The sequence below is a fragment of the Simochromis diagramma genome, unplaced genomic scaffold (genome assembly GCF_900408965.1).
Source record: "Simochromis diagramma unplaced genomic scaffold, fSimDia1.1 OVJJ01000685.1, whole genome shotgun sequence".
Lineage (NCBI taxonomy): Eukaryota > Metazoa > Chordata > Actinopteri > Cichliformes > Cichlidae > Simochromis > Simochromis diagramma.
Window position 1 is genome coordinate 12,045,462 of NW_024387477.1, and position 27,775 is coordinate 12,073,236.

The 27,775-nt window shown below is 42.7% G+C and overlaps 1 protein-coding gene across 2 annotated transcripts; it reads right to left on the reverse strand.

Annotated features, from left to right (window-relative positions):
• Window positions 1–1,138: 1,138 nt before the first annotated feature.
• Window positions 1,139–27,308, reverse strand: LOC120723721 (serine/threonine-protein phosphatase 2A 55 kDa regulatory subunit B gamma isoform). 2 transcript variants are annotated; one of them, XM_040015370.1, is made up of 11 exons: window positions 26,115–27,307; window positions 25,382–25,707; window positions 22,433–22,590; window positions 14,863–14,960; window positions 14,400–14,565; window positions 13,231–13,343; window positions 12,244–12,421; window positions 11,346–11,510; window positions 9,219–9,388; window positions 3,412–3,503; window positions 1,139–3,267 (listed from the first exon to the last, which is right to left on the reverse strand). In XM_040015370.1, exons 3-11 carry the CDS (start codon window positions 22,512–22,514, stop codon window positions 2,973–2,975), a joined length of 1,359 nt encoding a protein of 452 aa, XP_039871304.1. In that variant the 5' UTR covers window positions 22,515–22,590; window positions 25,382–25,707; window positions 26,115–27,307; the 3' UTR covers window positions 1,139–2,972. The 2 variants fall into 2 exon arrangements, with proteins under 2 accessions (XP_039871304.1, XP_039871305.1); XM_040015371.1 differs by lacking the exon at window positions 22,433–22,590 and having other exon boundaries at window positions 26,115–27,308.
• Window positions 27,309–27,775: the final 467 nt, after the last annotated feature.

Below are 27,775 nucleotides of genomic sequence, written 5' to 3' on the forward strand. Positions count from 1 at the left end.
ATTTATTGGATTTTTCTTGCATTAAACACTCACTGGCCACTTTATTAATCGTATCTTGCTAGTACCCTGGACCTCCCTTTTGCCTTCGGCACTGCTTTAATTTTTCATGGCACAAATTCAGCAAGATTCAGGGAACATTCCTCAGAGAGTTTGGTTCATGTTGACATGACAGCATCATACAGATGCTGCAGATTTGCCAGCTGCACCTCCATAATGTGAATCTCCTGTTCCGCCACATCCCAAAGGTGCTAAGATGGAACTCACTGATTTTCTCACAGTGAACTCACTGTCATGCTCAACAAACCAGTTTGAGATAATTTGAACTTTGTCATGTTCGTGGTAGTGAACATGGTGTGATATCCTGCTGGAAGAAGCCAACAGAAGACGGGTACACGGTGAGCATAAAGGGATGGACGTGGTCAGCAACAATACTCTGTAAATAAAATGCTATTAATTTTGTACTAAAGGGCCCAAAGTATTCCAAGAAAATATCCCCCACATCATTACACTCCCATGACCCGGCAAAAGTGTTCATGATCCATGTTTTCATCTTAATTACGCCAAATTCTGACACGACTTTCAATGCAAAACACAACGTTGTGATAGGAGCAGAACCATTTAAAACTATTATTTAACGCAAGCGCCTTTCCTGCTACAAGTTAATGTGTCCAATTTAAGAAGAGTTTGATTCACACTGGAACAATGAAGACAGTGAACAACACGCAAAATGATTCGATTTTCAGCAGAGACTGAAAGAAAAAATTCTGATATTTATGAAGCGTTAACACGAGTTATTTTTAAATTATGAAGAAATGTATTTTGCTTAGATTAACTGTCATTAAAGCATAAAATAGATGATTGTGGGGGTTTTAAACTCAAGTTTAGGCAGATAGAAGAAGAAAGATAACCAGACAGAAAAAATGTGCAGAATCATGAAACTTGGTAATTATTTCAATTAAATTCATTCATTATTAAATCCCTTAGCAATTTTAAATCCACATGTAATAAGTGCATAATAACACAAGGTGGCGCCTTACACTACATAACTTGAAAAGCCATATAAAGGGTACATATTAACAGTTAAGCAATGTTAGGACTTCCTAACTAAACAGTAATGAAAATCACAATGATACGCCCATTGGATGCAATTTCGTTGAAATCTTTATTCAGAAAAAAACATATTAACATTATTTATAACTGTTCATTTGACAATTTTGATGTCATCAACATACATTAACACAAAAATATGTGGCTTAGTGTGGTAAGGACGTGGAGTAGGCTACAACCGACAGAAAAAAGCAAAAGGAACAAAAAAGGACAGATAAAAGAATTTGCTGTTTTCTAAAAAATAAACACATCAGCAAAGTTATCAGTGAGGAAGGCCGAAGAGATTAAAGTACCATCTCTTTGCTGTAGTTTTGGAGGCAGTCATCAGTACCGATGATCAAGTCTGCAGTCAGTTTATGGTTGTTTAAAAACAACGAAACCTCATACATGTCAAAAGCCGAGCTGATATATACAGACACCATTTAGGCCCTTAGATTTTTTTGTCTTTTTTCTTTTAATGTTAATCACAAACATTCCCCATTCTTCTCAGTTTGCAGTTTCACTGAGCAGAAACTAATTTTGTGGACGGCTTCATTCGAAAAGTACGTGTTAAGTGTATGAACCGAACACCGGTAAACATGCTTCAGCGTCCGAAGACACAAATAAATGTAAGGGAGCTCGGTCATTTATGGTTACTCGTGCTGCAAGGGGCCCCCCGGGGGGCCCCCGAAGCCTTTGTACAAGCTGGATCTAAAATGGTTACGAAGGCAGCCAAGCCAGTCAGTGAGTCAATTTATAAACACCTAGGCTAAATCTGTTTGACATGCAGCATTTATCATTTGATTGCTGAAATTATTTCTTTTATAGATTTTTTTTTCTTTTTAGTAATATTTTTGCTTGATCTGAGTTTAACATGTTTAATGTCAGAGTAGCACACAAAGCAGCCTCAGACCAGAAGCAGAAATCAGAGACGTTCAGGTCTGTTTGAGCAGGGAAAACATGAATTACTGAAACGCACTGTGGACCATATATGAGCGTGTGTCCTCATGTTAGGCCATGGTGGTATAGTATCATCTGTTAACTTCTCTATCTGCAGGACTGTAAATGTTTCACGTTTGCTGAACGCAGCCCAGTTTTTGGTCGTCTCTCCTGATTCAGGGAGAGCTCAGAGGCGTCTGGTGGGCTTAGGGAGAAGGGGGGTCCCAAGTTCATCCTCGTACATCACGCAAATCGCTTTACTTCATCCTCTTTAATTACCATCATCATCATTTAAAAAGAAGTTACATAAAACAGAAGAGGGAAAGCTGATCTGAAATGATGATCTGATCTTAAAACAAACAGCCAGTTATATAAATGCCCCATTTCTTATCAGTGCCGCTGGTAGACAACCACAAAGGGTTTTTGTTACACAAAACAGTGGGCAAGGGATAAGAATAGGATTTGCTTGAGCACACAAATACAGAGAGCAGAGGAGGTGGAGGAGGAGGTGGAAAAAAAGTAAAAGAGCATGAAGAATTAAAAAAAAGAAGAAGACGAACATGTAAACGTCTCTCCACTCTGGGGCCGAGGGTGTGATCCCTCCCCTCAGGAAGCCGAGCTGCAGCAACGAACGAACCATCAATCCAGAGGCTAACAATCAGGAAATCCACTGTTCGGACAATTTTGCAATCCATAATCCGTTGTGTAATCCAGCCTGTTCCCTTCCTAGCCCTGCCGAGGGCCTTGCAGTTCTGGAAGGCTGAGGAGGAGGTGAAGGAGGGACGTGAAACGCTGTGTATGAGTTCTGATTGTGTGTGTAGGTATGCGTTTTAGGCATCTCTTGGTTGTGTGACAGTGTGTGTGCATGTCTGATAGTGTGTACATTCTGGCATAGTTGTGTGTTATTGGGTGTAAACTCATTTGTTTTTGCCGCTGACATCCATTCACTAATGCATCTCGGAGTTGAGTTTGTCCTGGAAGATGTAGAGATTGTTAGTGGCAGCGATGGCAATGATGTTCTCGTTCGGGTGCCAAGCCGTATGGAGGATCTTCTTGGTGAAGTCCAGGCTGTCCACACTGATATCATCCTTCCGGCGTTTTCCTCCCGCGGCGCAAACCCTCCGCGGCTTCAGCACGGCCCTGGGTTTGCTGCTCTCCCGTGACGCCTCCAGGGTGACGTCGCGCTTGGTGTTGCGGTCGAACATGCGGAAGAAGTTGTTGTAGGCTCCGGTCATGATAACGCTGTACAGAGCACGAGGATAGGAGAGATCCAGTTACTCTAAAGACAGTTTTCATGCTTTCATCACATCATTTCTAAGGTAAGCAGGTATGACTAACGGATGGCTGTAAGCTGGAAACACACATCCATCATCAAACATCAGGTACCTGTCGGAGCCGTTCCAGGCACACTCAAACTTGTCAAAGATGCAGTCGTTCTCGTAGAGAGAGCACAACTTGCTGCGGAGATAATCATGAACCTGTAGAAACACACACAAACAGATATGATTACAATCGAGCCCATCTCACAGCTGCATTACTCCCAGGTATCGACTCTCAGCGTAAACTATAAATAGAAGAGTGAGCAGAAGACACACAAACACACATACCAAGCTCAGCACAACCAAAACACATTAAATATGGGCATGCTGTAACACAATCCTCCCTGAAGGAAACGCTAATAAGACACAACACCAACCTTCAGCAATACAAGGGCCAGGAGTACATTTTAATCTACCCTCCTTTCCATATCACTAAATCCATTAACATCCAGCTCTCTACAATCGCACCTACCAAGAGTGCGATAATAGAGACACACATATATTCTTACACGCACACATACACTGACTTATAACTGCTTTTCCTTGTGCTTTTATTCGACCTGCCTGTGTCAGCACTGTGTCTGCCCAGTGATGCAAGGAGATGAAATCTACACCTCCTCTTCCTCCAGGTCCTGTTCTCTCCATTGAGCCCCCCCCCAACCCCGCTTTCCACATTTTGCATAAAGTCAGCAGCCAGCAGCCACCTTGCAATCAATAAACAGTCAAACTGAGGTCGTCTCACGGTTGTACATCAAAACCAGTGACAATTTTGTTTTTCCCTTTGGGTCTTTCTGCACAGGGGAAAATGATACCGTGTCAGCTTGAGCTGAATATACAGTCCTCTTTCCACCCCCCCAGTCCGCATGATTTCTGATTTAGAGCATGGCACCTCATTCCTCATGAATTTGTGCACATTTTTCATGATCCAGGGGGGGTACAGGTGTAAATTTACAAAATAGATCCATAGATAAATAAATAATAAGGTAGCTTAGCCTTTAAACCCCCCCACCCCAGCACCCACTTTCTGCCCACATACAATGGATTTGGAATTACTCCATTTCTTGCATTAATTTGTCATGAAATACAATCTGATCTTTTTCTATCTAACAAAATATACACAAACATGAAATTGCTAATGCTAGTGCTGGAGCAATAAAATAATAGAACCTCAAACAAAAGGAAAACTGAAAGATAACATGGAGTGAAGCCTGCAAGCTCAGGCAGACAATTCCAGGTGTGCCTCGTCACGCACACCTAACATGCATCCCTCTCCTCACATAACAAACCAAAGATACCCTCCTGGTTTGATGGTCTTTTTAAGTTATAAATTTCTCCCTTGACAAGTCCATCCCGCTATTGGCCTGCATCAATGCTTGCCATTTCAACCCCTCCACAATCCCTGCATCCACCTTTAGGCTCCAGAGGAATATGTACTCACTTTTCATGTGTATCATTATTTGTGTGGAGTGATAGGCTCAAAGCACAGACACCACGCTCCAACAATAGTCTTCCCTGACAGATTTCGACTGGAAGATGTCGAAACAGGTTCAAATCACAATGCTTTTTCTACTCTACACACTTTGGGCTCATGTTTTTGTGATTGTTATACAATGCCCCTTTGTGCTGTGTGTTCTTCCCAAATGGTGTGATCAATCCAAACACCACTTTCCCAGCAGTGCCATACAGTTTCAAGTTGTCCTTTAATAAATTTCAAATACAAAGAAAGAGGTGTCTTTCTGGAGGTTTTCCTTTGATTTACTTCTGTGGGCTCAGTTCTCCATAGCATCATAAAACAGACCAGCTTCACCGATTCCTTTCAGCCTTGAGCTGTCTGGGTCTGCCCAGCTTACTATGGAATTAAATTAACCTCAATAAATTCTAACATGTCTTTTCTAAAAGGCATGATTTCCATCAGCTGATGCTGCTGTTAACTCCTGACTCCAATCAACTCTGCTGTTAGCATAGCAGCTGGAATACTTTTTCCAAACAACACTGAGTGTTTAAATAAAGTATTGAACAAAAACAAGAGCAGGATTATTATTATAGTTAAAATAGAGTCCATATCTGTGACTTAGATGAAGACCTGACCATGTTTTTATACATATTTATTAGGGGTGCAACGATACACAAAATTCACGGTTCAGTTCGGTTCGATACTTTGGTGTCACGGTTCGATATTTTTTCGATACAAACAAAAATCTTCATGCCTTTTTAATTTGTCATTTATTAAAATTATAAATATATATTTTAACTCAAAAGTACAGTTTTTAAATTTAATGTTGCTGAAACAAAAGTAATTAAAAAAATAAATATATCTGATTGAGGAATCACTCATCTTTGGAGAAGAGAGTTTATTACAGAGAAATGGCTCTTTCCAAAATAAAAGCTATACTATACGCTTCTTCTGGGCTATATTCTCAGCAGCATATTGTAGCGGGCCAGGGCTGTTCGGGGTTCTGTTTGTACAGTTATGTTTTGTTTATGTTGCCATAGTGACGGGTGACGCCCTCTCGCTGCGACGGTGTGTCCTTCCGGGGTCAGAGGGCGCCCTGTGTGTTGTTGTTGTTGCTGTGTGGTTGCCGCGCTGAGCAGTTAGCTAGCGGCAGCGTTCTTCTGCAGATGTCAATAAACGGCTGTGCTCCCTGGCTAGCTCACGGGAAGCAAGACCAAACGACACCTCCGTCTCCTCGTTGTCTGAGCTCGCCACATTGGTGTCAGAAGTGGGATGATGGTGGCACCCCATGTTCTGACCCGAGTGACTTTTCCCCCGCCGGTCGTGACCGGCCGGTGCGCCAAAAGAAGGCACCTGGACATTTGCAGGACTTTGTGTGGGGTAATGGGGTAGTCGGGGACGACTGACCCCTTAGGTGGGGGCTATGTAGCAGGTCAGGGCTGTTCGGGGTTCTGTTTGTACAGTTATGTTTTGTTTATGTTGCCATAGTGACGGGTGACGCCTTCTTGCTGCGATGGTGTGTCCTTCCGGGGTCAGAGGGCGCTCTGTGTGTTGTTGTTGCTGTGCGGTTGCCGCGCTGAGCAGTTAGCTAGCGGCAGTGTTCTTCTGCAGATGTCAATAAACGGCTGTGCTCCCTGGCTAGCTCACGGGAAGCAAGACCAAACGACACCTCCGTCTCCTCGTTGTCTGAGCTCGCCACATTGGTGTCAGAAGTGGGATGATGGTGGCACCCCATGTTCTGACCCGAGTGACTTTTCCCCCGCCGGTCGTGACCGGCCGGTGCGCCAAAAGAAGGCACCTGGACATTTGCAGGACTTTGTGTGGGGTAATGGGGTAGTCGGGGACGACTGACCCCTTAGGTGGGGGCTATGTAGCAGGTCAGGGCTGTTCGGGGTTCTGTTTGTACAGTTATGTTTTGTTTATGTTGCCATAGTGACGGGTGACGCCTTCTCGCTGCGACGGTGTGTCCTTCCGGGGTCAGAGGGCGCTCTGTGTGTTGTTGTTGCTGTGCGGTTGCCGCGCTGAGCAGTTAGCTAGCGGCAGTGTTCTTCTGCAGATGTCAATAAACGGCTGTGCTCCCTGGCTAGCTCACGGGAAGCAAGACCAAACGACACCTCCGTCTCCTCCTTGTCTGAGCTCGCCACAATATTAAACATATCAGGTCCCCATAAGGAGAATCATGTGCTAACGGCTGTCTAAATGACTCGGGTAAAGTTTGTAGCATGCATGCTTGTTTTTGTCTGGTTCCACTTGTCTTTGCACTAGGATGATGTCGGCGTAAATGTGCAGTTATATTCGTTGTGTTCCCACTAGTGTTGTCAGCGTTAATCTCGTTGAAATGACGTTAACGCCACAACACCGCAAATCTCCATTAATGAGCTACCCCTGCGTGGGGCTAGACGGCCAACACGTTAACGAGCTAACTGCACTAACACACTAGTTCCCACCCATGTAATTGAGCATTGCGTGGCACATCCAACATACTGTTTTACTTTAGTCCATGACACGCTTACCTTCAGGGTCATACGTCACATGAAAACCAAAATAATTCCAAACGCCAGATCTGAATGAGGGTGGGGGGGGGGGTTCAATTTGCCATGTTGCAAGGAGAGCTTAACTTCTGTCTCGCTAGCTTGCCCTGCGCTCTTCCTTCTGACGATGCTGTCTGTGTTGAACGCTCAGTGGATCTGCGCTCGACAGTGCAGCCTAGGCGGAGTAGTCGAACGCAGATACACTGAGCGCTCAACACAGACAGCATTGTCAGAAGGAAAGTTGATAAAATAAATTAAAAATTTTGTATTGCTCGATACATATGCGTACCGAACCGAAAGCACTGTATCTAACGGTTCAATATCGATACGAGTATCGTTGCACCCCTAATATTTATACCTGAATGCAGATATTTTCAGAGGCCACCGTACGCTGCATCCTCTGCAATCCTTCTCTCTAATCCTACCATTTACTCTCTTTTATTCATCTCTCCTCCTCACATCACACCATCTTCATACTCCCTCCCAATTCCTCACCCCTTTTGTCCCTCCTTCCCCCCTTTCTCTGCTGCATTGCAGATCTAGGTGTCAGCCACTGTGGAAGGTATCCCTCCTTCACGCTTTACTTTATGAGTGGAGGCTCGGGATCCTATAAATAGCTCCAGTGCGTCTCAGCCTCCCACTCCTGGCCGCCTCACAGGCCCTCACACGTCAGGCAGGAACACATACACAAACACGCATGTTCACCCACAGGCCTGAGGCAGGAATACTAAACACATACTGGAAAAAAAAGGAGCTGATAAATAGTTTTAGTGCCTATAAATGCATAACCAGAAGCTAGCGTGGCCACTTAGAAGTGACACAGGAGAAAAATTGAGCATGTATGTGTAAATAATAGCATGCGTAAATATTAAAAAGCTTATTATTTCATGTGTATATCAACACAGCATTTTTAAGCCCCTGTAAATTAACTCCCGCATACACAACATACTGATAATTTACGGTTTTAATTTGGGTTTATTCATTTCTTTGACATACAAAGAGATTACGATCTTACATTAAAAAACGTCGTGAGGATTCTGCATCAGTGAGGGGAAGTGCATTTTCTCTGAATTATCCTTAAAAGGTTTGGGAAAAAATCGAATCATCTGTAAGTACTGTGATTGTAAGAGACAATCTTACGCTCATGACTCATTTCGTTCTCCGATCTTGTATTTCTTCCATAACGACAATGCCCTCTTTCAGTAAACCGTTAGTCACCTCGCCATTTGGACAACACAACTGGGATTTGGTCAGTGGTAATGATGACAGTTGATAGTTTGGTGCTGGGTTTCTTAGTAACACCACCCACTACAGTAACAGGTTCGGGCCTTTTTTCCCCTTCCTTTCTTTTTTTTGTTTTTTTAATATTACCTAAGTAATGGAAAAAAAAGAAAGGAATTTTCCCCATTTGATGCCTTGATGATGTAGAGAGTTTTGCACATATCAGTCCAGAGTAAGGTTAAGATGTGCAAAAAAATGGGGTGCCAGTAAAGCTCACCAGGCTGAATCCATCCCAGAGCATTTGCTGCATGTCTTCCCCCTCCTCTCTCTTGCAACTGTGCAAAGTCCATAGCAGATCGTTTTCATAGCCTTAAAGCTAATCAAGGAACCTGCTGTGCATATGTAATGTTTCTCCTTTGTTCAGTGTGTTCTTTAAATCTCCTACAAATAAAATAAAAGAGCTTAAAGTTATAGAACACCAATTGTCAATTGTTTTATTTGTGACCTGCAAGGATCCCTGACCCCTGGGAGCTCCTTAACCTTGATCTATCCATTTCTCATCATGGTAGCTGAGTAAGACAGAATACAGTATATTATATTCATCCTGGTGTTTCTTGTCATTTATTGTGACACTGCCTCATGTTTTTCCACACATCGCCAGTCACACACCTGGTATGTCTCTAGGGGCTTGCTCTCCATGTTGAGATCCCAGACTTTGGCAGTCAGGTAGTCTCTGGTGAGCAGGTATCGACCGCTGTGGCTGAACTTGACGTCCGACACAGAGGAGATAATCTCGGAGAAGAAAGAGCGGGCGCTGGGGTCCTCGGGCTCCTCAAACACTGGCGAGTGGGAGGGAGACAAAAAGGCGAGAGAAGGAGAGGTCAGCGAGTGCCGTTAAGCAAGATGAAAGGCAGAAACACAGTTGGATATGTGTGCTTTTATCTCGTGTACAGAGATAAATCTCTCAGATGACTCATTATGTTAAGTGCCATTTATGAGACAGAGACCACGGACACGGCTTCTGTATCTTTCTGTAGAGGTGTTGCTGTCTGAATACATCAGTGTATAAACATTAGCAAATGTCAAAGAGCTCTATTAAAGTTCCTCTAAACACTGAATATGAAAAATAAAATGAAAGATCTAGCTGCTTGCTGAGCACAGCTTGTGCAGGAACACTGCAGCAGTGACTCATGATCAAAGCTGTAAACTGAATGGATGAAGCATTACAACAGGAACAAAAAGTGGGAAACAAAGAAAAGACAGGCAGGAAAGCTTGGCTCACAGTCCCATAAGTATTATTTATGACCAAAATGTCAATGAACATTTCACTCTTTTAGTCAAATTTTGCAGCCATGTTGTCAATATATGACAACATGGCTAAAGTACCGCAAGCAGTCGAGGAAAGCGTGGCTAAGATTCAGTGACAGGGATTTTTGTAAGGCATACATCAGTTTCCAAACAATAAGCTGACACAATACTGCATGTATGAGACTAGTCGGGATTAACATTTACATTTTTGGTGTATGAACTAAAATGGTTTTGTCGACGTTACCAACAGAAAAGAAAAAGATGAGATTGTTTTATAGCTCAAAGCCAAAAATACAATAAAACATCAGAGCAGACGCCTGCAGAGGCTGTGTACAGTCGTTTGCATGACATCTGCTGTGATGTGAAGAATTTGTGGCCTGAAAAATTCTCATCCACATCACATATTGTGACAAATGCTGCAACCGTCTTCCATGTGGTGACTTGCACAGTGAACTACTGCCGGGATGTTTTGGGAAGTGAGACAGAAAGAAATAGTACGTAACCTTTTACACGTTTAATGCGTCAAAAAATTATTTAAAAGAATGACATTGCTTTTATAATGCACAAATGACTCGATGTTCTGAGAAATGAACCAAAGTGATTGAGAGAAAACGTAAATACAAGAAATATAGTGCCATGACTTGAATTGTTGCCCCTTAAGGACGACAGATTTATGGAGCAACTAGCCCTGTTCTGAGGTAGAACTAAAAATTATTACACAGAGTAGAAAAGGTCCAGAAGTGATAAATCATACTTCTACAGTGTGGGGAAATCATAATTCTTACAATTTATCTTTTAGGCCATTCGTTTAGTATTATTGTACCTTAAGTTTTGCCCGCTGTAGATGAGTAAAGCTTAAAATTGGGCACAGCAGCACTTTGAACTAACATGCTCAAAATGCCTAAAAACTTTAACAATTTGTGGTAAAGTAAAAGTCTGGGAATACCAAAGCAATAAAAAATGCACACAAGAGTTATCAAGGAATTCCACTCAATACCACAAATGCAAACCTCAATTTTAAAAATTTAGAAGAAAAATCAGAGGATAGAGATAAACCCAGCTTACAGAAAAAAGCACTGCCATTCCTCGCTGCTAGTTTGGAGCACCTGCTGCTCAGGAGTTAGAGCAGCGAAATGGTTGTTTACTCTAGTCTGCTTGTCGAAGCATCCTTGGGCAATATACTGAACCCCAAGGTGCCTCTGATCCATCAGTGCGAGCATGTGAATGCTAGGGCACAGAAAAAGAAGTGTTTGTGCTTGAATGTGTGTGAATCCATAAATGGACTTTGACTGCTCAAATAAAGTAGACAAACTCTGAGTACCAGTCCATTCCATTTAAGAAAAAAATACAGCTGTTGTTGAATTTTGGGCTGTCTTGAAGGGTTAGCATACTTATCTAAAAGCTTAGATCTTTTCTAATCTTTGCTGTAAAAACTATAAACATGCAACATGCGCGTGTCCACCATTTCTCTCAGCACGTTTTACTCACATTTAGAGTGCTTGTCACACAGTGCTGCTTCTCTCATGTCACAGAGGCGCAGCGTGCCTTTACTGCTGCTATAGACAAACAAGTTACAGTGGTGGGGATGAAACTCAGCCGCTGTGATCACCTCTGTCAGATCCTCCATGTTGGCTGGCTTGATGTCCACAATGTCTGATGGAGAGCGCCACAGCTGAGGAAAACTCTCAAAGAGCCAGCTTCTTCAGGCCTGCGCTTTATAGACTGCACATAATTAATTCATTTATTTATGCATTCATTCATCCTTTTATTAATTTAACTCCCCAACTGACTCAATGAGAAAATAATTAAACTGATTAAAATAATATGGAAACACACACAGGCCTATAATCTACAAACAAAATATAAACAAAAGTTTATATAAATGTATACATAGTCAACACTATATCAATAATTTACAGCAGGAATAAAGCAAACCAATATAAATATATCTAGAGGGGATTGTTGGGAGAAAACTAATTCCATATTCACATAAATTGTAATATTATAAATCCTGTCTGGGTCAGGGATGCGACTGTACTGTGTCCTATTGAGCTGGATTAGAACTCAGAAAAGGGCTGAAATATTTATGCAGCCACTGAATTATTCATTAAGATACATTTTCACTCCTCAAGAATAATACTCCCCTCCCCCAGCACTGTGTGTGTCTTTGTGCATATCTTCATACAACAAAGTGGGATTTGCAGAGCTTGTTGCTTTGTGTGGGCAGGAATTGATTGTTGAGTATGCATGCATTAATGTATGCATTCATTATCGCAGTCCCTGGGCTTTGACAAATATATGCCTGCTTTATGTGCGTACACACATAAGTGTTTGTCTTCATCTCCTCCAGTCTTTGTGCACGAGTGCTTCGAACCATGAAGGATACTGAAGCTACGGTCAGTGATGTCCAGATGCCAAAGGTTGATTCTAAGGTCATCCGCTGACATGTAGGTCTCATAGTCAGAGTTGACAGAGATGGAGTTGATGTGGTAGGTGTGGGCATTGGCAAAGACTCGCCGAGGAGTTACCTCCACCATCAGGTCCATGGGCTTCAACACCGGCACCTGGAAAGCCCCAAAGAAAGAACAGTTTAACATTTATTCTGAATGAAATGAAAGAAGTAGAAGATATACAGAGTGGAATAAACTGAAATAATTTAATTGTATCATAGTTAATATTTAATGCATTACTTCCTTTGACATCAATAATAAAGGAGCAACTCTCAGGAGTGAAACTTTAGCAAGTCCAAGTGCTCATTCGGTCCTTCACTCATTTGGCTTCATTTTAAAAAACTGTTTGTCGACACATGCTTACATTTAACAAATTCACCCACACAAAAGGGGACTGCACAATATCGCATGGTTAGTTTTAGATTTATGGCTTCTTTTTCTGCATACTGCACAGTGTTAGAATCACTAACATTGGTTCTCCTCCAAAAGGACAGAGGTGCATTATAACCAGACATATGGAGGCACGGTGAGTTACTCTTAATAAGAGTTTACTGCTGATAGAAACACTGAAGCTTTTAACTAATTAAGATCCAGTGTAGACGGTTTCTCTCTGCGCTGTAGTGAAGGATACAAAAAGAGGATTTCACCACCCCCACAGGCTCACACATACTCACATGTTCCTTGTGCCAGTGACCCATTTTTACACATGCAAACACATCTGTACTCACTGACCCAGTTTTATTTCCTAACCTGAGATAGATAGATATAGAGAGAGAGAGAGAGAGAGAGAGAGAGATAGAGAGAGATAGAGAGAGAGAGAGAGATAGAGAGATAGATAGATAGATAGATAGATAGATAGATAGATAGATAGATAGATAGATAGATAGATAGATAGATAGATAGATAGATAGATAGATAGATACCTGTAGAGAGGTGACTGTGGAGATATCCTTGATTCGACCCTCTTCATCCTTCAGGTTGTATCCTTCTGGCCGTTTGTCTCTTTCACTCACCTTCCACAATTTAATGGTCTTATCTGGAAAACGGATAACAGGGCCATTAAATAATCAGATAAAGGTGCTTGTTGAAATGCTTTGATAATAAGAGACTCTACTTAGATGTGATTAAAAACAATCCCAGAGACCAATATGGGATTTCATCACAATCAAAGCTACAATCATTAAAACTTACAGTAAACTGTTTTTGTTTTGTAATAAAAAAAAAAAATACAAACATTTATATTATGTACTAATTTATCACACAGTCAGGTTGGTAAGGAAGCGTGGACTCTTTGTATTATACTGAGAAAATAGCAACAACAAACATGTCAGCATGTTTGCTACTCAGCTGCTGAGGCAGGTCCTACATATTTCATGCCTTCAATTATAAATAATAAAGTACTTTAAAAAAATCAATACTCAGGTTCTCAGGGTAAATATAAACTAAAATAAGTATTCCAGCCATAAAATCAGAGTGTAACCTCACATCCTAATGTACTACAGAGAAGAGTTGCAACACAAACAGAAACTCGTCTGCGATTAGGCAAGGGAAAATCTGCTTCTGACTTAAGATCTTAATTACGAGACGTTCCTCACCCACACAAACATGTTAACTCCTTAAGCCAAAGTCTTTTTTTTTTTTTCAGTTCAATCAGTAACAGCGCCACAATCCTAAAAACCTCATTGGGTAAGGAACATTGGGGCAAATTCAAATTTATCTTCAAGTGGTCAAAATTTTGAATTTGAGAGAGCATAGCATCTTTACAACAATACAGGAGAGCCTGGGAAATGGAAGACCTCCAATGGGAAATTAAAAAGAAGTGACACGCAACATATAGTAGTAGTAGAGCTTTAAAGTGGGTCACACTCATTAATTTTTTTAAGAAGACAGGTACTATTTTAATAAGATACGGTCTGGCAGTGCTCAGGTGTAAAAGGGTAAGGGAGAAGCAACAGTATCTCAGAAACATGCTCTTAGATAATGCCTTCAGAAAAAGCAATCATTTAAAGTGGTTCACAGCAAATGTAGAAAATATCAATCAATCACATCAGCTTCCAGTTTTCTCCAGGGTGTGTATGCAGGAGGCTCTCACCATTGGTGGAAAGCAGGAAGTGTGCAGCGTTCTGCTGAGGCAGCCATCGAATCTTATTGATCTTCTCCTCAATCTCCAGACTCTTAAGATAGTCGAATTCGGGCTCATGGCTCTGAAAGGTGCTGTAGACATTGTACTCTCCCTGGGAGAAGGGCTCAGTCTTGCTCTATGAAAAGAAAAGGAAATGAAAGAGAAAAAAAGGTAGATGAAAGTGAAAGATGTGCATGTTCCATCACCTCGATGTTAATCAGAAACTGCTTGGCATGGACTCCGCACAGCTATAATGACACACTCTCTGACACAGCAGGGACATCAAGTATTTATCAACCAATATAGAGTGTAGCTGGAGGGGAACCAAGTGCATTCATTGCTACCCTTACAGCTCAAATGAAAAATGTTATATCTGAACGTGCTGCATGAGTGCAAGTGTGTCAGTGTTGGTGTGGTGCGCATGTGTAAGTACCTCAGGTTCCCTCTGAAAGATGACCACACGGCCCCCTTTGTCTCCCGTGGCCAGGAGCTCTCCAGTGTGGTTAAACTCAACAGTGGAGATGATATCAGCTGGAAGTATAAAGACAAAGATGAATGCAGAAAGAGAGAGAAGAAGAGAAGGAGATGTGCAGTATGAGAGTGGAAATGACAGTGAAAGAGAGAGAAGGAGTAGCCATTAGCCGCACATCATCATTCATCTGTATAATGTTCATCTCACACTAAATTATTAAACCAAATCAACAGTCAGTGGATTAACATGTAAGTGGATTAAAATATGCAAATTCATGTTTGGAATGAGACAATATTTGATAACTGTTGCATAACTGTGCTTGAAATTGAAGAATGAGCTTTATAAAGAACATGCAAGTACATGAAAACAAAGGAAATCAACCGCACACACAGCTGTTTCACAGTAGGCACAGGTGCTTTCTGTGTTCCACTATGATACAGTGGGGCAAAAAAGTATTTAGTCAGCCACCGATTGTGCAAGTTCCCCCACTTAAAATGATGACAGAGGTCAGTAATTTGCACCAGAGGTACACTTCAACTGTGAGAGACAGAATGTGAAAAAAAAAAATCCATGAATTCACATGGTAGGATTTGTAAAGAATTTATTCGTAAATCAGGGTGGAAAATAAGTATTTGGTCAATAACAAAAATACAACTCAATACTTTGTAACATAACCTTTGTTGGCAATAACAGAGGTCAAACGTTTACTATAGGTCTTTACCAGGTTTGCACACACAGTAGCTGGTATTTTGGCCCATTCCTCCATGCAGATCTTCTCGAGAGCAGTGATGTTTTGGGGCTGTCGCCGAGCAACACGGACTTTCAACTCCCGCCACAGATTTTCTATGGGGTTGAGGTCTGGAGACTGGCTAGGCCACTCCAGGACTTTCAAATGCTTCTTACGGAGCCACTCCTTTGTTGCCCGGGCGGTGTGTTTTGGATCATTGTCATGTTGGAAGACCCAGCCTCGTTTCATCTTCAAAGTTCTCACTGATGGAAGGAGGTTTTGGCTCAAAATCTCACGATACATGGCCCCATTCATTCTGTCCTTAACACGGATCAGTCGTCCTGTCCCCTTGGCAGAAAAACAGCCCCATAGCATGATGTTTCCACCCCCATGCTTCACAGTAGGTATGGTGTTCTTGGGATGCAACTCAGTATTCTTCCTCCTCCAAACACGACGAGTTGAGTTTATACCAAAAAGTTCTACTTTGGTTTCATCTGACCACATGACATTCTCCCAATCCTCTGCTGTATCATCCATGTGCTCTCTGGCAAACTTCAGTCGGGCCTGGACATGCACTGGCTTCAGCAGCGGAACACGTCTGGCACTGCGGGATTTGATTCCCTGCCGTTGTAGTGTGTTACTGATGGTGACCTTTGTTACTTTGGTCCCAGCTCTCTGCAGGTCATTCACCAGGTCCCCCCGTGTGGTTCTGGGATCTTTGCTCACCGTTCTCATGATCATTTTGACCCCACGGGATGAGATCTTGCGTGGAGCCCCAGATCGAGGGAGATTATCAGTGGTCTTGTATGTCTTCCATTTTCTGATGATTGCTCCCACAGTTGATTTTTTCACACCAAGCTGCTTGCCTATTGTAGATTCACTCTTCCCAGTCTGGTGCAGGTCTACAATACTTTTCCTGGTGTCCTTCGAAAGCTCTTTGGTCTTGGCCATGGCGGAGTTTGGAGTCTGACTGTTTGAGGCTGTGGACAGGTGTCTTTTATACAGATGATGAGTTCAAACAGGTGCCATTCATACAGGTAACGAGTGGGGGACAGAAAAGCTTCTTACAGAAGACGTTACAGGTCTGTGAGAGCCAGAGATTTTCCTTGTTTGAGGTGACCAAATACTTATTTTCCACCCTGATTTACGAATAAATTCTTTACAAATCCTACCATGTGAATTCATGGATTTTCTTTTCACATTCTGTCTCTCACAGTTGAAGTGTACCTCTGGTGCAAATTACTGACCTCTGTCATCATTTTAAGTGGGGGAACTTGCACAATCGGTGGCTGACTAAATACTTTTTTGCCCCACTGTACATACACAATGACGTACAAGACTACAGAGTCACTCGGGTTCATGTTTTTATGCTGGGGTGAATGCGTACTCCTTGGTCTCTATTAAGGGCATAAACAACTGCGTGTTTAAAGTCACGACACAGTGAGTTTTAATCGCTAATTTCATATAACATTAATTTGTATATTTACCTCACAGCTCCCATCGCTCCCTAAACAATAACCCAATGGCTCATTTACAGCGCTGAAATATCGGCACATTATTATCCACTTAGCATTTAGTGCAGTGACTCAGTGCTTTACGTGGTCCATTCTGTATAACACAATACACAAAACATGAAACGGAAAAGCACACAGTTGTGTCGTCAAAAGAAGAGCGTGTGAGCAGGACAACTGGGACCTGTGTGTGGTTCAGCTTTGCATGTAATCTGCTCCCTGTTCCTCCGTTTACTTGTCCTCCTTTCACCTCTGTCTTTGTGCAGCAGATTGAAGATTTAGTTGTAAACATACAATAGATTTAGAGACAAAGCTGCTTGAAAGTATCTGTGCTTAAACCTCTTTCGGATAGATTAAACTGTAAGGTTCGGTAAAAATGATGAGTGATGAGAAGGTATGTAACTGACCCGGCAGGAAGCTTGGCTAAGTTACAGTACTATTCCTCCAAGATCACGAATGCCATTGTGAACAGACACATTTAAAAAAAAAAAGTATTTTACTCTATTATCATTTGTTTTGTTATAGTCCTTTATTCGGGAAGTAACATAAACCTCACTTAGGATAGTGTGAAGTTCAACAAATAGCAAATCAACAAACTTACTGCAGCTGAACGAGAAACAGTTCCAACATATTACCTCTCACGAACCCACAAATTGTTTTCTTTTTAATCTAAAGAACAAAAAATAAGTAACAAATGACTATGGAGTGCTAGATGTGCTGATGTAGGCTGTTTTCATTTGTTTTTACATTTGCCATCATGGTTTTTCTTTTTACTAAATTAATCTTACTGCAGGCGTTAGCCCTTTGCTAAGAGTAGGGAGCAGGTGGAAGAGAACCTAAAGAGGTGAAGATATGTACTGGAGAAAAGATGGATGGAAGTCAGTAGAAGCGAGACAGAATACATAGGTGTGAATTAGAGAGAGCGATACTGCAAGAGGCAGAGGTAGTAAAGTTTAAAAACCATCGGAAGCAATGAATAGAGCACAGTAGAGGTAAAGAACAGTTTGCAGGTAGGGTGGAGTGGGTGGAGACATGTGGTGATTTGTGACAGAAATATAGCAGTGAGAGAGAAACAGAAGGTTTACAAGACGGTAGTGAGACCTGCAACGATGTGTGGTTTGGCACTGACAAAAATACAGGAGCCCAAGCGGTGGCAGAGTAGAAAACATTCTCAGTTTCATTTGGAGTAGCCGACAATAATAGAAATGAATATATCAGAGGGATAGCTCAGGTTAGCAGCTTGGCAACAAAGCAAGAGGCCAGGCAGAAGGAAACAAGAGAAGAGTCATGGATGCAGTCAAGAAGGACATGCAGAGGCTTGTTGTGATAGATGGTGCTGCTAGGGATAGGGCGAGACGGAAGCAGATGAAACACTGTGATGACCCCACAGAAGATGATGAAGAGGTAGATGATGATTTATACTGCTGACAACAGCCAGACATTTAATGCATTAACAAACACTTCTCCAGTTATCTCAACAATAATCTCGGTTTCTGTCCCACATAACACTGTTTAACTTGTGCATCGCACTGGGCTGCTGACCTAAACATACACACTGACCGAGTATGGAAATAATCATGATACAAACCCTGAAACTGCAACTGAAAATTCACTGCTGACCACAAAAATAACAACAAGGCATTGCAGCGTCTACTGGATTTCTCTATACAGCACATGGTGTTGGTAGAAAAGAACATGGCTCTTACTAAGCTTTGCTGTAATAAAAATAGAGCTTGGAGAGTGTATTTATTGAGTCGGAGTGATTCAAAGCTGTAGCCTTGCCTATTTTGTTGTGGCCTTGAGAAAGAGAGATTTTATGATGAGGAAAGGCGGGGACTGCTCTTCAATCTCCACGACAACACAACCTCATTCACCCTCATACATTCTGTGTATCACTTCTTACCTCTTTCTTTACTTCAGCCATCTTTCTTTATTACACACACTTTCTTGATCTCTCAGATGCTGCAGAACCTTTCTTATTATTCGGTGACAATTTCCCCCTCAATGTTAGGCTCTCTCTCATTCCCTTTCAACCCACATGTTCTTTTGTCATCTCTAATCTCCTGTTTGCCAATCTCTCTCTTTGCCCCATTTCTCTGTCTCAGTTTCTTCTTGGTTGTCTCTGCACATTCACCTCTCTTCCTCTCTCCCTCTCTCATCCCTCCCCCACAGCACTCTGCTGCCTGGTGTGCACAAGAAGTGGTGATGCTGGTGGTGGTAAAATGGAAAGGATGGTGAAGGGAAAGGACTAGGAAGCTGAGGCAGCGGTGGTGATAGTGGTGGTGGTGGTGGGGCTCCTCCAGTGTGTAGCGGTTGCCATAGTAACAAGCAGAGCCAACCAGTGGAGACGGTGCTGGTAAAGGTTAGCCATATATGGAATCTGGTGAAGGAGGAAGTGGGATTCAGCAATCCAACCCTCACAGGAAGAAGGAGCGTGGTAAAATAATTATGCTGCTCTAGTTCTGTCCACTAACAAATGTTGCTAAATTAATACCAGGAGATGAAGCAGACGCTGTGATCCTAATTGAGGATAGGCAGATAATTAAGGGATGCACACAGACATGCAGACCCCTGTGTATGCAGTCCAATTCACAAACGCGCATATGTGCACCAGAGGGGCTTTACGTGCACATGTGCATAAAATAACGCAAAGAAAATGTGTGAGCTTAATGCTCCGTGCGTGAGTGAGAGGCTGGACGCATACAGACAACTGTGTCTCCAGTCAGGTCACAGTCAGAAAGAGCTAAGCTAAGCAAAACCACAGGAGCGGCACACAGTATAGCTGAATAAAATATGGAGCACACACTCTCTCCTGGCTCAGCCTCAGTCTGTTCTCAACCTGGATCCTCTTCTGGTCTTTTTGTTCCTCTGTTTCCTTTTTGTGCACACACACAAAACACACACCCATCTGTGTCTTTCACTCTTTTTAATAGAGGAGAAAAACACCTAATAAGAATCTAAGCAACAACTGCAGAGATAACTACCATCATGATCACTGTGGTTCTCTCCCAAGAAGTATTGCTGTCCAGTTCACTTGTGTGTAAAGGCAATGTGTGTGCCATTGTGAAGCTGTAGGTTTTTGTCTTGTGGATAAGTGTGCTACAGTGCAGCAAGCTTCCTCAGTCTGTCTCTCCCACAGACTGTCCATTAGCATCAGCAGTCTGACTCATTGCCACACTGCAGAAGCTGAAGGAACACACTGTGACTGCAAGTGCATGCGCTCACACATACAGCACAAAACAACACACAAACATGAATGAACCCAATGATACAGAAAGATATAAAACAGGCACAGGGTATGAACACCAAATACACAAACACTGTAGTGTTTACGGACAGCAGTGCCTTAAAAATCACAGCATAGTAAATACAAAATTAACTGTTATTAAATTGTATGGCTTGAATTTTGGGGATGATGGTTGAACAAAGCAAATATTTTTTAGATGTCACAGTTTTCTCACAACATTAGCAGTGAAAATAGCTGACAGATAGAACCGAAGTGATCAGTCAGTTAATTTAATTGTCAGTCCGAAGATGCAGATCAGGGTGGAGGTAAAAACACAGGGAGGCAGAATTCCTGTTTTGGGGGGTGTGGGGGCAGAAAGGGAAGCAGACATCCTACAGGTCCAATTATAGATATCTTAGGTCTGAGTAAACACGGACCATTAGAGCCAAGCCAAAAACATACGCTCCTTAAAAGCAGGGACAAGCCACCACTCAGCAGGAGATGCATCTGTGTGTGTGTGTGTGTGTGTGTGTGTGTGTGTGTGTGTGTGTGTGTGTGTGTGTGTGTGTGTGTGAGCTGTAGCTCAAGCACCACGCATTTCCTGCATACGTGTGCACAAGTGTGTGTACTCAATTACCCTGTAGAGAAATAGACGGGTTGGAGGGAGTGAGGGAGGAGGAGGGGAGAGCCTGCCGGAGGGAGATGGCAAATTGATCCCTGTCCTGCAGTTTTGGAGTTATCTGGGAAAAAAAACTGGCGCATGTGTTTGTTAGAAGTGCACGTGTGTGGAGAGGAGTGATTTAAGCCCAGCACAGCAGGGAGTCTGCCATTTCTCTGCACAAATATCAGCAGAATAGAGGAGCTGGTGTGAGCCTAATGGTTATAGATATAAACAATTAGAATTACAAAACAAGGGAGCTGCTGCGCCTGTAGACTATACACTTGTAATCCGGTTTTACCAAGCTGCAGGAGCTTCTTCTGACTACACGTGTTCTCAAAGCTGCTTGTGATTCATTTTTGATTGTACAAAAATCTATTTTTCGGCAGATTTGTGAGACTAGCATGAAAAAAAGATGAGAGGCTTAGTATGTTTACACCCCGTCTGACCCCAGTGATATTGAAAACTCAGAATATGTTCCGACAGCTCATAAATGTTGAAAAATTAATCCTTCATATTTTTTTTTTAAAACAAACAAAATTGCCTTTTAATGCATTCCTCTGGCCTTCTACATTTATTTGCATTAATAGATCAGTCAATCCTGAATTTCTTTTGCACAAAATGCAGAAAATTCACTGATTTTATCTTCTTGGAAATTAAATGTAACTGTTGTCTGTAGTGTTTCACAAAGCAATTATATGGATTGCTTGTCAAGTAAACCAAGCAATTCTCCAGGAAATTCAAAGCTTTTTTCACAACTTTCAGACATTTTACAGACGACACATTAATAAAGGTGATGGAATGAAATGAGAATGGGGAAAAAAATGCATTTCCAGGCCTTTGTGTGAATGTCTACACAGATTTGATTTTATTCCGTGTGTGCTCGTTTTCATGGATGTGAAGTGCCCGTGTGTTTTCTCCCTCAATATAAAATAGAAGAAAGATAGCAATGCTTTTAAGATAGCAATGCTTTGAAGGAGGCGGGGTGTCATCTGGTCAAACTATTTAAAGAAATCAATCATACACACAATCCGAGCAGGCAGACTGAGATAAAAATAAAGAGCTGGATATAAAAATAGTGGCACACAAAAAAGGATGAGGCAGACAGACAGAGACAAAGTGATGTTTAAGATATTTATAACAGTCAGACTCACATGGAAATGCACTTGACTCAAACTACTCCTTCACACACACACACACACACACACACACACACACACACACACACACACACACACACACACACACACACACACACACACTTCTTTCAAACACTCACACACTCTCACATGGAGCCATTAGCACACAGATGTGCACACATACAACTCTCACATCTCACACTGGGGTCATGTGGCACATTTGTGTGACATAGATATGACCTTCGGGATAGAAGAGGATAGAGCACACACCTTCAGTGTAAGAAGCAAAAGGCTCAGGCTCCAGAGAAAGGGTAGTGATGTCGGAGCACAGGACCTGGATGGGGCTCAACATCCTGGGGGAGGACTCCAGGGTGGAGAGGGGTGGACAGGATGGGGCGGAGCTCTTCAGGCTATAGCCAGGAGCAGCCCTGCAAGAGGAGCAAGGATGGACGGAGGGGGGAAGGAAGGGAGGAGGGCAACAGGGAAGCAGAGGGTGAGGAAGGAAGGAAAATAAGAAGGAAAAAGGACCAGGGCAGCAAAGGGGGTTGAAGGCGGGGTTAAGGGTAGGGACTGAGTTACTACATTACCACACTTGGTCATGAGTACTCACCAAAGAAAATCAGCTGGTGGTGTATTCATGATCACAGAATAACATATTGGGTTTGGTGGGAAAAGCTAGCAACACATGAAGGATGAACACAGGAAGCTAATGGGACAAAGTCTTAAGCATGTATTGTTTATTCACTTTCATTTAGCTTTCCAGGTAATCATTAGTGTGCATGGCCCAGGGAAAGGCTACTCGGTCACATTTTCCCTCGTGACCAATTACTTTAATGACTCAGAACTTGCCTTAGAATAGTCTTTAATGACATATAATGTGGAACATAATCGAATCTCCCCATTACAAGTTACTAAACAGGGCAAACATCCAAAGATATTCAGTGTAACACAGTTTTCATTTTTAGAGATACATGTGGAATTGTTATATGACCATTTGGTGATTTTTCTATTTTCAATTTCTGCTCGAGTGAATAACAATAATTAATAATGGGCACTCTTATATATAGAGGCATAGGATAATAATGGGGTTATTTTTAAAAATTAGAATTTGTTACTCGATTCATTGAACCAAATGAGATACTTTTGAAGGCAAGGGAAGTTTGTGGACGATGGGGAGTAAGCAATGTATGTAATTCAAGAGAGGAGGGACTGCAAGGAAGAGGGAGTTTAAGCATCCCTCCCCTGTAGGAGTTACAGGGGAGGGGAATCCCCACTAGAAGATCTACAGACACACATTTACACACATAGACACAACACTTGCAGACACACATCCACACAAATTCAAACCTGAACTAACAAAAAGATGCACACACACGAATATAAATGTAAACACAGGAAAAAGAAAAGAAAGAAAGATGGAAACACACACATACAGGCACACACACAGGAGACAGCAAAATAAACCCACGAATAAAAATCACATGTACCATCTCCTTCTGTGTGTCTATACCAAGCTCGGTTTTCCCTCAGACACGCGTACTGTGTTTGAGCAGTCTTTAGAGCACTGTTGGATAATTGTTAGGCAATTGTGCCACTTCAGCACTCAACAATGCTGTGTGTTGCATTAGAGACCAGACAGGGGGAAAAAGGGGCAGGTGGAAATGGGGAGGCGGACGGGGGATGGGGTGAACATGGACGAAAGGTGGAGGGAGTTGGAGTGGATTCCCAGTTTTATTGTTTTTTGTTTTTTTGAGATAGAAGAAATATTTGTTGGTCATCTGGGGAACTCCTGAACGTCCTCTCCATTAAAGCTCACAATGCGCTGCACGGCCCGTCACACCAACAGTGTTGAGCAGTGTCCACCTTGGTGTGAGCTCATCAGCAATTCAGTCCTGAATAATTCCTGTGTGTGTGGAATAATTAATACTGCCATTATTGGTGGGTGGAGATGATCTGCCAATCACTCTGGCCAAGCATGAAAAGCAGCATGTTTAGCATTGCTGGCTGTTACTATAGCAATAATGGATGGGTGTCGAGAGGTATTAAGGGGTATTAAGGCTAATTTTTCTTTTTCTTTTACCAGTCACTTACTAAAAACCTTTTTCCTGAAATGGATACAATTTACTAATGGAAACACAGTATATGTAAGAAGAAACAGAAAAGCACACCTTCACATACAGACAAAGACATGCACAAATGTAATCTTCAGTGGTGTGTTGAATACACACAAGAGTATTTGCACAATCAACAGGCAGCACTACAGTCTCCCCTGACTACAGCATGTGCTTCTGTGCAAGGGGAAATTATGCCACAGCACACACAGAGGAAGCATAATTCCCTTTCTACAGTGATAGGAGGATCACAAATAAGCTCGCAACACGTTCATGACCCCAAAATGATAATCCGCTGTTCAGGTCTAAGGCGCGTAGCGAACAATGAGCTGAGTGTAAGAAACAGACAGACGAGGCAGGAAAGCAGACAGGTAAAGCCAGCATGCAGGTAAGATTAGTGGTGGTAATAAGATAAGTAGAACGTGGTTATCCACGGTCATAATCCATCTCCTTTATGCTTTATAAAGAAACCAAAGAAATTCAGTGGTTTGTACAGTTTTGTAGGCTGCTGGGTTTGTCAATATACCCCCTGCCTTAGATCATGTATTCAATCTGACACCTGAGCCAATTATATAGAAGAGTGGGGGAGCAAACAGGGGGAACACGCGCGTGACGCTGTTATCATACAAGAGCCGACATGCAATGCAAGTACAAAAACAGTGTGGTGGAATTTTTATGCCTCGTTTTTCTGGAAAATTCTCTGACACACAAACACAACTGGAGACAAAAGTGAAGACACTCTGGCATGGGCCAGATCAATTCCTCCCTGCGGTGTGACAAAATAGCTGTGTAACACAAAGTAGCATAAACAAAATAATGAATGAAAAGTGCTGGGTGGGAAAAAGGAAATAGTGTGAGAGGAGGGGAAAAGTTGCCTTAGATGATATAATTTTGCGACGAAGAATGTTTTGGTGACTAGGGCAGCTCCTGTCTGAACAATAATTAACACAGAGCTTACAGAAGCTTAGGAAGCTGCCCTGAGCTAGTTTTGTCACGCACTCTGTCTTACTCACACTCCAAAAGTTCAATACATAGATACACACTTGCCTGAAGGAAATACTTCAATACAAAGAACAGACACATACAGCTTCCTGTGTCATCTTCTTACCTTCAGTCACATAGTTGTGGTCGGGGAGGAAGCCGTGGTGGTTGAGAGCTGGGGTGGAGTCAGTGTCTTCGCCCATCAGCGGGGCCTGGGGGAGTGCCCGTCTTGGTGGGGCAGCGTGATGGTGGCAGATTGGTGGCGAAGGGGATGGTGGTGGGGATGCCGTTCAGCACAGTGCCCATACTGCTGCCCGCCTCCTCAGCACAGGGGCGCACAGCTTGTCATCCTATACTTAAGTAAGGCTGAGGGGGAGGGAGTGGGGCAGCCCCAAAAGAGGGATGGATGCACCAGGGAGTCCACAGAAGTGCTTCTGAGAGCCAGATGCAAACCTGCAGAAAGGGGATCATTTGGAAACAGTTCAAAAACTACCAGTGGTGAGCTTGATTTGTACCTCACAAGAGCACACATTAGTCATGAGGCAAGGAAAATCAAGCGCACTCCGAGTCCCCCCTGCAGTTGCTGCGTCCAGGTGTGGCCGGACCGATTCTGCTCTCTCACAAACACATGCAACATACACAATCAATGCGCACTCAGAAATGGGAAAAGTCCCTGCTTATTAATGGATGCTCTAACAGAAGAAGAGGAGATGAGGAGGAGGAGAATGGGGGGAGGGGAAAGAGGGATGAGCAGAGTCACTGATCGTGGCATCTGCAGTGCTGCTGCTGCTTCTGCAGTAAACTCACACGCATGGACACACATACACAGTGGGGATAAACGCAAAGGGACAACCACTCACTTTGGCAGCTTAAAAGCCAGGTACTCCTCAGTGGATCCTCTATGAATAATGTCTTTTTCCTCCTCACTGGCTAACTGTACCTCTGTCCCACTGGTTTCTCGACTGTTCCAGTATGAGAAGGAAAATCCTTCTGGTCCTGCGTTCTGCTGCAGTCTGTGCTCTGGCGTATGTATGAAAGGCAGAGTGAGAGGTAGAGGAAGGGGGAGGGCAAGAGAGGAGCTTTTCTGCTGTGCTGGTACTGTGTATGATGCATCAGCGAGGGCCCCGCCCACTGTCTAGCACAGCCAATCATCACAGACTAGAGATCTGCTTGACCACTGAATGCAGGTGATTAATAATGATAAAGAAGCTGAGGATAGAGGAGTGGGTGGCAGAACGGAAGTGGTACAGCGTCTAATAAGGTTGTGATTAATGGGAGAGAAAGCAGAGAGAGCAGGAGAGTGTTTCGCCTGACTATGTGTTCAGTATGAACAACAGAAGAGTGACGACTATAGCCTTTACCTGGAGACAAAACTGAAGTAGCAGACAGACTAATACAGTCAGTTAATACACACTAAAAAGCAGGGACAGGCAATAATTTAGTTAGTTTGTTTTAACAAGTTTGAGCTGTGTCTAAAAATAACTTTATCAAGTTACCATTCTACAAAGTGTTCCACATCGTACTATCCTAGCTCTGTCCATCCACATTTTACCTTAAAAGACTTTTTCTATATCCTCATATGATGTGTATTCTACTATAAGCTGCAGACAGTGTAAACAAAGTTGTCTGAGCAAATGTGCTGGACAAATGATTTGACACACTACTAACACAGTAGCCAAACAGCAAAGCACAGTAATGCCCAGTAAGAAAAGTACCAAATAAATAAATAAATATGAAGCATGAATGAAATGCTTCCGATGAGCTGTTCTACAGAGTTGTGGGGATTCATTAAACAGCTGTTCCACTTGCGCTTATCAACCATATTACCCATCCTTACTCCGGGGGATCAAAAATGACCACACGCTAAAGGAAATAGCACTTCAGTTCACACACCAATGCTCGAGTGGACACACACACACACACACACACACACACACACACAGAGACAGTGGAGTTAGCACAGCAGCAGGGAGTGAGGGGCTGCCAGTGACAGTTGGTGTCATCACTGGTGCTGGCTGTCTGCCACCAGGATTTAACCTTCCCCCTTCCCAGTGAACAAGAAGAGCTGTTTATCTGACTTACTCCAAGACTGCCAGCATTGCCCTCCCCCACCCACCACTTACCAATGATGAGCAATGCGCCACACATTGCTGCCATATCTGACCTTCTCTGTGCCCCCTGCCAGCATAAAATATACCACAAACCCCTTTTTCCCCCATGCATAGGTATAGCTACCTGTACATATTATAGTGGACTAATGGCATTTTTAGATCATGACTCTGCTAGAGTCCCTGAAACTGGGAATTTCCAGCCCTTCGGTTTATTCACTGTGTAAAAGGAGACACGTTAGATCCTCTCCCCTTAAAGCCTCCCTACCTTTATTCCAAATTCCTTCTGATTGGCTGTCCCTACAACAGGTTGGCGGGACTACTGTGCTTACACAGACCTCACCCAAAAGTAGGGTAAGTATTAACCTTTAGTAATACCCTGCCACAGCACTTATGACAAGAGCCAAAAGAGG